We start from the raw sequence: 10,065 nt of genomic DNA, 5'->3' as shown, positions 1-10,065 counted from the left end.
ATGCTTAAGTGTCGTACCTAACAACATATTCTTATAGTATTTCAGTGTTGAGGACCAGCAGGAGGAAAAAAAAACAACCTTTTGGATTTTAAAGTGACTTCAAATGTAATAACTCCAATAAATGAATGATCTAAACCGTAAAGGTTTGGGTACTTCGCATGCCAATATCAAATAAGAAACTACGGCTTAATGAAATTAAAACAGTGAATCTCAGACCACCAATGGAAGACTCCAGACAAAGAGCAGTTATGTTATATTTATTACCACAGTAACGCAACAATCTGAGCAACTAGATATCAGAACAGGAATATTTGAGTTTCTCTACTGGTGAAACAGTTCCGTAACGACACACAACATACCCAAAGTCTCGAGATACATCACTTCAAAGCTACATAGGGCACTACTGCGCACAGGATTTTTTTTTAACGTCTTCAAGAGTTAGTTGTGAGATTCACAAGCATGTCAGAAACACCATCATTACTCAACAGCTATGTGCATTCACCTTGTGCTTCAGTCTCAAATTTAGTTTGAGCAGCCCACATATCCTAACCTGTGCTTAAATTGTCTGTTTTAATAAATATATACTAGCTATGCATACACATGGATCAAACACACAGGGACAGAGTGCAATACCTGCTGGCTGCAGTGAATAATTGAAATGTGCAGAAACATTTTTGTTCACCTACAGAACATTCACTATAGGTCCACTACAACAAACAACTGTCACCATGTAGTACATACAGGAAGAGTATTCAGCCTGTTGGAGTTGGGGGAGGAAACAGAATTCAACATGCTCTCTGTGTTTTCAGCAGAAAAACAAAAACAAGACAGCCAAGGCTTTCTTCGTTATACCATCAGGAGGTGAATCCTTCAGATGTTTCTCAGACATGGAATAGAAGAATGGATGTGATGAAATGAAAAGGGAATTCAGCGATATGACCACAGCTCCTGGTTTATAAACTCTCGCACTATGCCAAAATGTTACAATGCAAAAGCACGACTAAACACTCTAACACCTTAACATCTGCCACTGATCTAAAGGGCTGTAGGAACATTATTAGGGGAGTCTGATTTTTTTTTGGGACAGTTTCTCAGAGATTTCTGTTTTTGTTATTCGTTTATGTGAGCCAGTCCGAATTTAGCAACATTTAAATTAAACTCTGTTGAGAGTTGCTGTGTTGTTTGCACATGATGCCAGGCCCCTGTCAATTAAATCAGATTCAACCACACCCACACAATCCTGATGAAGATGAAACTCTTAATAAATAAATTCCTGAGGTTCAGTCCCCTCCCCCACCACCCTAATAATTTTCATACAGTCCTAATGGTACCTACTCGGATCTCTTGTTTCTATCTTTGAAATAAGTTGTTGTTACATTCACAAATATAAAACTTACGACAACATGGACAGACCACAGAAAAGTTTGTCTAATGTCTGCCCTCAGTAAATACACAGGAATACTCACGTGCTGAAATTTACTCCACGGAGACTGATGATTCACAAAAACAGCTATATGAGGTTTTTAACCGTCAGAAACATTAACATTTTATCATTAATCAAACTTGAACCCAAATCACTTTTGCTGCCAACAGGTGTTATTATGGTGGAGAAGTGCATCTTCAAGCCTTAGAGAATTGTCACATGACAACTTTCTCCTCCACACGGGATGATGACCAGCGTAGAGACCTGCCAAAGCTGAGCGGACACGGTCGTACACCCACTTCAATGAAATCCTCTCTCCGAGCTCTCAGGAAAAGCGGGCTCCTCGCATTTCTTTCCTTTCCTAAAGTGTTCATCTTGAAAGGGTGACATGCTTTGCCTCCAGAAACCTTTCAGTTCTGGCCTTTTCATGATCTTTCATGTCATAAGCAGGAGGGGGTTTCGAAGCATCAAACAACACTGCGCCCGTGGGTTGCCTGTTGTGTTTTTGTAAAACTTCCATTTGTGCCTCTGCTCGCAGAGCACCATGCTGAAAGCAGCCTACACGCCTCCCAGCGGGCATGTCACCGTAGCTACACCAGGCCGGTCTGCACGTGGACATGTAGCGGGTAGGGGTGGTAGACGAGTGGGGGCTGGGCCTGGGTGATGAAGTAGCTGCTGTAAATCGGTTCCGTCACGTACGGGGCCGGCTGGTAGAAGCAGGTGACGTTGGCTGTGCTGGGGATGGCGTTCTGCTCGCCCAGCACCCTCAGAGCCAGGACCGTGATCATGTTGAGCGTCTGCCTCCTCTCGTGTCCCATCAAGCACACCGTGCTCTCGTCTATCACGCGCCGCAGGGTCATCAGGTAGTCGTACTTGCTCGTCTCCTCGTTACCGAGGAAATGGCACTGCAGGTAGGCCTCGATCTTGCGCTGCTGCTCGCTCACGTCGGGGAAGTCGATGAAGAAGCGGGAGCACATGTATCGCTCCAAGGACTTGATCTCCGTCTCGCTCGCCGGCCTGAAGTTCCTCACCAGCAGGTCGCTGTATTTGAGCAGGCCCCCGCCTCGGATCTCCTCCGGGTTGTGTGTGGCGATGAGACGGTGGCGAAGGTGGTCCATCGCCTGTTCGAAGTCTCCGTACATGCACTCTGCTTCGACGGTGATGGTGGGCTCCCCTGCTGCCCCGGCCCATGAGCTTGGCCCGCACCTGTTCGGGACGGCGTCCGTCTGCTCCCATGGTTGATCGTTGATCTGAGGCTGAGCGTTTGCTGCACGTGTGCGGCTTTGTGTTTGGGAATCAGGAGGCTTCTTCGGGTGTTTTGGCTTAACGGTTTGTTCCACAGATTCATTGGAGCCGGTCCCATCCTGAGGTGTACCGGCTCGGCGGCATGCGAGAGCTGTTAGGGCGTCTAAGGTCTCTGGCTCGGAGGCCGGAACATTTGAGGCGTGAACTTGAGCGCTGTCCACTGAGGGAGGCTGAAGTGGTTTGGGTATGTCTATGGGTGGAAACAGCTGTGTTGTAAGATCGGATAAATCAGTCAGTAAAGACCATTTATCAGGCTGACTGATCATCTTCCTTGACATTTTCCTTTGTAATTTTGGTGAGGGGCAATAGTCCGGTACAACGCCCTGTGATGTGCTGCAAGTCTTCTTCGCTGGAGGAGGAAAGGAATATTCATGATGTGAATCTTGTGCGCTCGATGTATTTTCAGAGTCGACTTTGAACTGAATCATCTCTGCACAATGGACGTTTTCCTGTGGAGCTGCCTTTTCTGCTGGTTGGGAAGCCTGTGACTCAGACGGCTCTTCATCGCTCTGTGGCTTTAAACATGCATGCGTCATCGGCGGATCCCTGACAACTGCCAGTAAAGTTTTAGGAGATGAGACTAAAGGGTAATCACTGCGAAGCTGTCCTTTCTCTTCTCCGTTGCCTTCACATAGCTCAAACACAATGTCCTCTTCTGAATGAACGTCCTCTATGCCGTCCACGTCCTCCCGCTGTAAGTTGACGGTCTCGTGCTCCAACACTTCCTCTGCCTCCTGCTTTCCATCCACACGCTCAATCTTTGCACGTGGAAGATCTTTCTCAAGCACAGAAGCTGCTTCATTCAGGCATAGACTTTCACCGCTCAAGTCTTTTCCAACATCCGCTTCAACGTCCCGAGGAATGCTCGGTTTTGCTTGCATTTTTTTTTCATCCTCACTGTCTCTTTTAGACAAATCCCCAGCGCTCAATGCCAACTTTTCTCTCTGTTTCCGTTCGGTCTCCCAGTAAGACTCCAGCACGCGGTCTAATATTATCTGGAAGGAGTCCACGCTGAACTCAAACTGTCTTCGCAAGGAGCTGATGAACCGGAGCCCCACGGTTTTAGCTCTGTTGTTAGAAAGCGAGATGAGGCTCCATCGGTCGTGCTCATTGAAGACTTTCACCATCTTTTGCACGTAGGCCTCCTTCATTGTCAGGCAGGTGATCTTCCGTCTGTTAACTCCACAAGGGAGGAGGTCTCGCAGGCTGCCCAGCACCACCTCCTTTATCACCTGGAGGTCCTCCTGCCTGGGCAGCTCCACTCCAAAAATGATGTCCAAGTCTCTATAGCCCATGCAGTTGTCTCTCACCAGGACGTGGCTGGCAGTCGCGCCATTGAGCCGTATGTCTTTCACCTGGATGTCTCTTTCGATCAGCCGATCCTTCACCACACGAATGATGTCCTTCGCTCTCACCTGCAGCGTGGGAAAGTTCCCTCGTCCGTGGATGGGGATTACCTCGGTCAAGACCTCGTCCAGAGCTTGGATTTGCTCGAGGGTCAAGTTGTGGAACCTCTTCTCCGCTTGAAGCTCCATCATCCTCACCTGTGAAACAGAGATCTGACATATATATCATATATATATCAAATTAGAATGTGTAAATGAATGCTGTAAAATAACAACCCAATGCATTGTGAGTTTTGAAAGGTTGTTTTTTTTCTGACAGTGAACAAATACATTCCAGGTGTATTATGAACGTCATCAGCTGTTTCTCACATGATTTTACTTCTCACAAGATAAACATTCAGTAGTCGCCATGTTGAAATGCCTCCATGATCATGTGCCCGTCCGCTGGTTACAGGTGACTCACCTGTCCGTTATTCACTGGCTGGCAGCTGCAGGGACAATCTGATCGACAGATCTATAAGAGGCAGTCTGGACTTATCTTTTTCTACTGCACCTGTATGTGTGAGCTCTTTTCCCTCCGAAGTATAGGAGTGCTGAATATAAGCGTGTCATACCAAAAAAGGCATTAATCCTGTGGTTGCACAATAGGCCACTTAATGATTCTAATAAATAGCGATGTGCTTATTCCTGCTGTTATAATGTGACAATATTGTAATGTGTACAAGGGAAAAGGGTGCGTCATCATGAATGTACACCGACTCACTCACTACTGAGGCAAATGTTTAGCCCATTGCTGGAAGGTTTAAAGGACCTTCATACTCATCTACCTTAATGACAACATTAGAGTTAATAAGGATCCTCACGGGGTTTTGAGATGAATGCTCATACTTGCTATAAAGTGCTTTTTATTATCTACTTTCGTTTTTTTTTTTGTCTTTTTATGTCTTAAAAGGAGATGGAGATTAAACTTTATTCGATTTTTTCAGTCAGGATTTTAGCTAAATCTTTGCCACTGCTGCTTTGCCACACTAATGCTTTTTCAGAATGATATCAAAATATAGGCTATTGTAAAGGAAATTTAATCTTTCAGTTCAAGGTAAGTGAATCAGTGCAATATCATAAAGCTTGACAGAAAATGTGAAGATGCACCAACTTTCAGCTCATCGTATCAATGGTACTTTAAATATCACTTAAGATTATAATCCTTTATTTAAACATCTTTACTTAATTAGATTTATTAGTTCATACCAGGTGTGTGCCAAAAGTATTATGTAGTGATTAGAAATGATCGGTCATCTATGTCCATCTGTTATTTTTTATTAATTATTCTTATATTCTTTTATTTATTTTGCATTTTTTTTGCATTTTTGGACCAAGATATAGGAGAGCATAACGCTTGCATTTAATTCAATATAGCTCAAACTCAATATCAATATTTTCAGAAATATGTTTTGCAGTGAAAACAAACACCAGTTGTCCCGCTGCCCTGGTCCTGTTGCACTACATCCTCAGCCTGTGTTAGTATCAGGGGTCAGTGGGTAAGAACACAGTGTGGCCCACAGCAGCCTCTAGTGAATCTCAGGGGTTACATCAGCTCGGTCCTGCAGCAGCACTGCTCCTCTACCACTCGGCTTCTTTATAGATAAGAAGACTATATGAGTCATACAGCCTCTGAAAGAAACATCACTCGTTAGCTCTCCTGGATTATCTCCCTGTGCGCAAAACAACGACACAAAACGCACCACTTAAGGTGGCGTTTAGGGTTGTGAAATTCATCAAATGTTCCACCAGTGAATAGATTATAGCCTTTTTTAAAGACTATATTAGTCAACCTATAGATTGTCGTGATCTGGAGGCACACATATTGGTGGATATTTTAAAGACTTCTATGACCAAACAATATTTTGCACAGGCCACTTTTGTTCTTTGATGTTTTAAACTCAAATATTGCTCATTTATCAAACTCACTAAATCACCACATCGTTCATGAGCTCAGCATCTGTGCTTTATGGTGCATTTATACTCCTTTAAAGACACAGATGCAGGTCTCAAGTTGAACATTTGGGGCAACCTACTGGAGTAAAATAACAGTAAACATTAACTGCGTTTTTTCTCCAGACTAAAGGCACAATAATACAACAGAAGCACAGTTTTAAAAACTCACCTGATGTATGGTCAAAATGCAAAGTAAAACCAGAGTAGCAACACAAGAAAAGCAACAAAAACAAACCAGTGAGATATCCAACAGGTTTATCCGACCCCTCTGGAGAGGTTGATGCTGAACTTCACGCGGACAGTTTCCTCTCAGCGCAGTAGCACTGTTTCCATGGCAAATCAGGCGTCACGAAATGTACGGTAAATCACGACGCTCGGTCTCTGCGTCTATAACGCTACAGCAGGGGACTGACAAACACTGAAGTGTTCAAAACAAACAAGGTATAGGCTGTGGTGTCGGGGGCACGTCCTATCTAACGCTAACAAATAGATGAAGTTTAGACTGTCGCTGGTGGAGCACACCGACGTGTCAGGCGGAGCGAACCGGCGTGCCACTGCACTGTTGCGGGCTGAGCATCACATCAGACCGGGGTGAGTCATCGTGATCCACACCGTGAATCTAATCATCAATCAGCCGCGTTCACCGCCCACTACGACACTACGACACAGTCCCGTTAATCCCACACCAAATAACACCAACGCGTTAACACGAAGTTTAACAGCAAACGTGTCACGTTTTAATGTTAACAGTTTTCTTTTTTCATTCACATTTTTTGCGAGGAGGAGGCAGCTCCCGTCGTGACGTCGAATGGAACACCGCCACCACGTGACGCTGACGTCGTTTATATTTTGGTAAAGACACCAGGAAGTGCGGAAGAAGGCGAACGGGGCGACAGACCAAAACCTGGAAAAAGGACTGAAGTTTCACTGCTAAGTTTAGCTTTTTGTTTTTTTTTTGCGGACTGACCGTAAATTATTTCATCGTGTTAATCGTTGGACTCGCTAAAAGTCGCCTCAAGATGCCGTCAATGGACAGTATCCTTTAAAAACAACGACGCGTTAGCGTCGATATGGAGAAACAAGCCCGAGCACAACAACATGACGATACTGGTGAGCTGTATGCCCGACAAGACATCTGAAACACCTGCTTAATACGTGAGATATTGACCAAAACATATTACATGCTTATTAAATAACCTTAACATGTCCTAGTTATTTCCAGACGTCGTAAAAGAGGACAGAACTGGACTCGAAGGCCTCGGAAGCTTCAATGCAAATGACTGGAAATACCCAACAACGGACATATGACATACAATGTAACCATGTAGTGTTAGCTAGCCTCCAAATACTAAAGTAAAGAGCCAAAGCGCGCGCCTACGTCTTAACGTTTGACTTGTTTATGTAATCTCGTTATGACTGTCTTTGATCTAACAAAGCATTAATAAAGTCACAGGAAACTAAAACAACACCGGTTACATAACTGTATTTGTCACTGCGCGTCTACTCGGTCAAGGGTACAGTTTTTCCAAATATGTCTATTTAAAATATTAGCAGATACAATTCTAAACAGATTTAGAAGCTTAATACATGCATTTTAAGGCCTCCCGTTGCTATTTCCTCCTACAAAACAAACACGTATTTTTAGAGTTATCAAAGGTTGCTTGTTGTGTGTGTGTTTGGACTTTGTGCTTCCTTAACCTCGTATCACAGAACAACTCTTCAATTTAAAGTTCGCTGCCAAAGAACTCCAAAGAAACTCCAAGAGATGTGACAAAGAGGAAAAAGTGGAGAAGGCTAAAATCAAGAAAGTAAGTGGGCCCCTTACCCCTTACCTCCATCAAGGTAAGGCATGACCAAAGGCCACAGAAGAATTTTACTCTACCGCCTTGTTGCTGTTTTTTTTTTAGGCCATCCAGAAGGGGAACATGGAAGTGGCAAGGATCCACGCGGAGAACGCCATCCGACAGAAGAACCAGTCTGTGAACTTCTTGAGGATGAGCGCTCGGATAGACGCGGTGGCAGCGAGGGTCCAAACTGCAGTTACAATGAACCAGGTACATTGAGTACTGCTGTAAGACTTGGAAATCAGCTACAGGCTGAATATTTTCATTTCAGACTTGCGTGTTTGTTTGTTGTCAATTTAGTGATGGTGTTTTATTTTTCAGGTCACAAAATCTATGGCTGGAGTGGTGAAAGGCATGGATGCCACCCTGAAGTCTATGAATCTGGAAAAGGTAGAGAGTCATGAAAAAAATATGTTCTTCCATATTTCTTTTCAGCAAAAACAATGTAAATGTTTTAGTCGTTGTGTAACAAAACTCCTCATACTTATAAAACAATGTCTCGATCCCTTTTTTTCTTGTCAGATTTCGGGTCTCATGGAGAGATTCGAGCGCCAATTTGAAACTCTGGATGTTCAGACGGCCCACATGGAGGATAGCATGAGCAGCACAACAACGCTCACGACGCCACAGGTACATTTCTCTCCTCTACGCTTACATTCTCTCTTGTTGTTTTTTTACAGACAAACACATTCACTGTGAATCTCATGTGTGTTTTCAGAATCAAGTGGACTCTTTGATGCACGAACTGGCGGATGAAGCAGGGTAACCTTCTCATTCTTTTTTTCCTCCCCATTCTTTGTGAAATGATGTTCAATCACGTACACGGGTCTGTGGTATACATTCTTAGATGGAAGCGTCAAATACATTGTGTTTGTAATCTAAAAATAAGCTTTGTTTGTGTGTTTAGATTGGACCTGAACATGGAGCTCCCTCAGGGACAGACGGGATCAGTGGGTACCAGCGTGGCCTCTGCAGAGCAGGTACACGTGCACACTTGGTGTTAAAACACTTTAAATATACATTTTTAAAAAAAAATAACACAAACCAGATGGCTTGTAGCAATGTAAGTTAAGGGTTTATCGCATAGACTCAGGAAATGTGATGACCGTAAAGACAAACGAAGTCAAACAATGACATTAAAAATGCAGTATTTGCAATAAAAACTTCAATGGAATGGATTCTTCTCTCGTCTTCCTCTTGCTCACTATTGCCGGTCGTTGCTCTCTCTCTTGTCCAAAGGATGAACTGTCTCAACGGCTCGCCAAACTCCGAGATCAAATGTGAAGGACGACTACAGTGGACCGGCACCGTCATGCAGAGCTCCAGAACGCTGCCTGAATACTACTCCCAAACATATTTTTATTTTTCGTCATGTCTTTTCTCCTCTTTACTTCTCGTGTGTCTTTGTAGAGGAGCTACTGTATCATCGTCTTGTCCCGCAGGTAATAGCCCCTCGTTGGTTCTGTGTTAATAATAACCTTTTGGATTCTGTAAACTAATTTGAGATGCTGGTTGTTGAAAATGTATATATTTCTTAAATATACATATTTACACAGGAGGTAGATGTAATGTAACTTTATTGTTTGATATGTATACTTAAGAACTTCATACATTTAGCTGAATATATGGAGCGTGGCAGTTATTATCCTGTATTCATAAGCCAATTTCATATCACTATGGTGAATAAGCTGAAGGTTTTGGAGTACAGAATTACATTTTTATCTTCATAAGTGCATGATTGCAGAAAACGTATATGCTTTTTTTCTTCTTGGTTTGAGAGTGTGAAAGACTTTCCTGCTTACTGTTGAACTGACACCTTGTTTCGATTTGTTGTATTTTATTTCTGAGGAATATTTCAAGAAGATAACGGATGACTAGCCGGGTGTTTGTCTGGTCATCTTAAGCATATTCACTGATCATTTGGGGAGGGGTTACAGTATGGAGACTACATACAGTAAACAATAAAATTTTATAATACTTTTATCTCTTTGCCTTTTCAATAAACTTTTTGTCATGACATACATTTTTATTCCATCTATTGTGAAAATGAACTGCAAAGTCATGTACTTTATATTCATGGCAGAAATTGCAGCTTTTTATGTTGATGTAGTGGCTCATCCAGCTGTCGGGGGGGGGGGGGGGGGGGGGGGGG

General features: G+C 43.4%; 2 protein-coding genes across 3 annotated transcripts; one reads left to right on the top strand and one right to left on the bottom strand.

Moving 5' to 3' along the window:
- Positions 1-244: 244 nt before the first annotated feature.
- Positions 245-6,870, bottom strand: LOC116388990 (uncharacterized). Of its 2 annotated transcripts, none has more exons than XM_031857364.1 (2): positions 6,239-6,870; positions 245-4,287 (listed from the first exon to the last, which is right to left on the bottom strand). In XM_031857364.1, the coding sequence occupies exon 2, from the start codon at positions 4,264-4,266 to the stop codon at positions 2,014-2,016; it is 2,253 nt and encodes a 750-aa protein (XP_031713224.1). In that variant the 5' UTR covers positions 4,267-4,287; positions 6,239-6,870; the 3' UTR covers positions 245-2,013. The 2 variants fall into 2 exon arrangements, with proteins under 2 accessions (XP_031713224.1, XP_031713225.1); XM_031857365.1 differs by having other exon boundaries at positions 245-4,272.
- chmp1b (charged multivesicular body protein 1B) lies at positions 6,556-9,281 on the top strand. The gene is made up of 8 exons (XM_031857366.1): positions 6,556-7,104; positions 7,780-7,877; positions 7,977-8,123; positions 8,235-8,303; positions 8,436-8,543; positions 8,632-8,675; positions 8,821-8,893; positions 9,153-9,281. The coding sequence occupies exons 1-8, from the start codon at positions 7,089-7,091 to the stop codon at positions 9,195-9,197; spliced, it is 600 nt and encodes a 199-aa protein (XP_031713226.1). The 5' UTR covers positions 6,556-7,088; the 3' UTR covers positions 9,198-9,281.
- Positions 9,282-10,065: the final 784 nt, after the last annotated feature.

The sequence above is a fragment of the Anarrhichthys ocellatus genome, unplaced genomic scaffold (assembly GCF_004355925.1).
Source record: "Anarrhichthys ocellatus isolate YVR2014 unplaced genomic scaffold, GSC_Weel_1.0 scaffold18, whole genome shotgun sequence".
NCBI lineage: Eukaryota > Metazoa > Chordata > Actinopteri > Perciformes > Anarhichadidae > Anarrhichthys > Anarrhichthys ocellatus.
The sequence above is the reverse complement of the archived record's forward strand: the minus strand, read 5'-3'. Positions and strand labels throughout refer to the sequence as shown.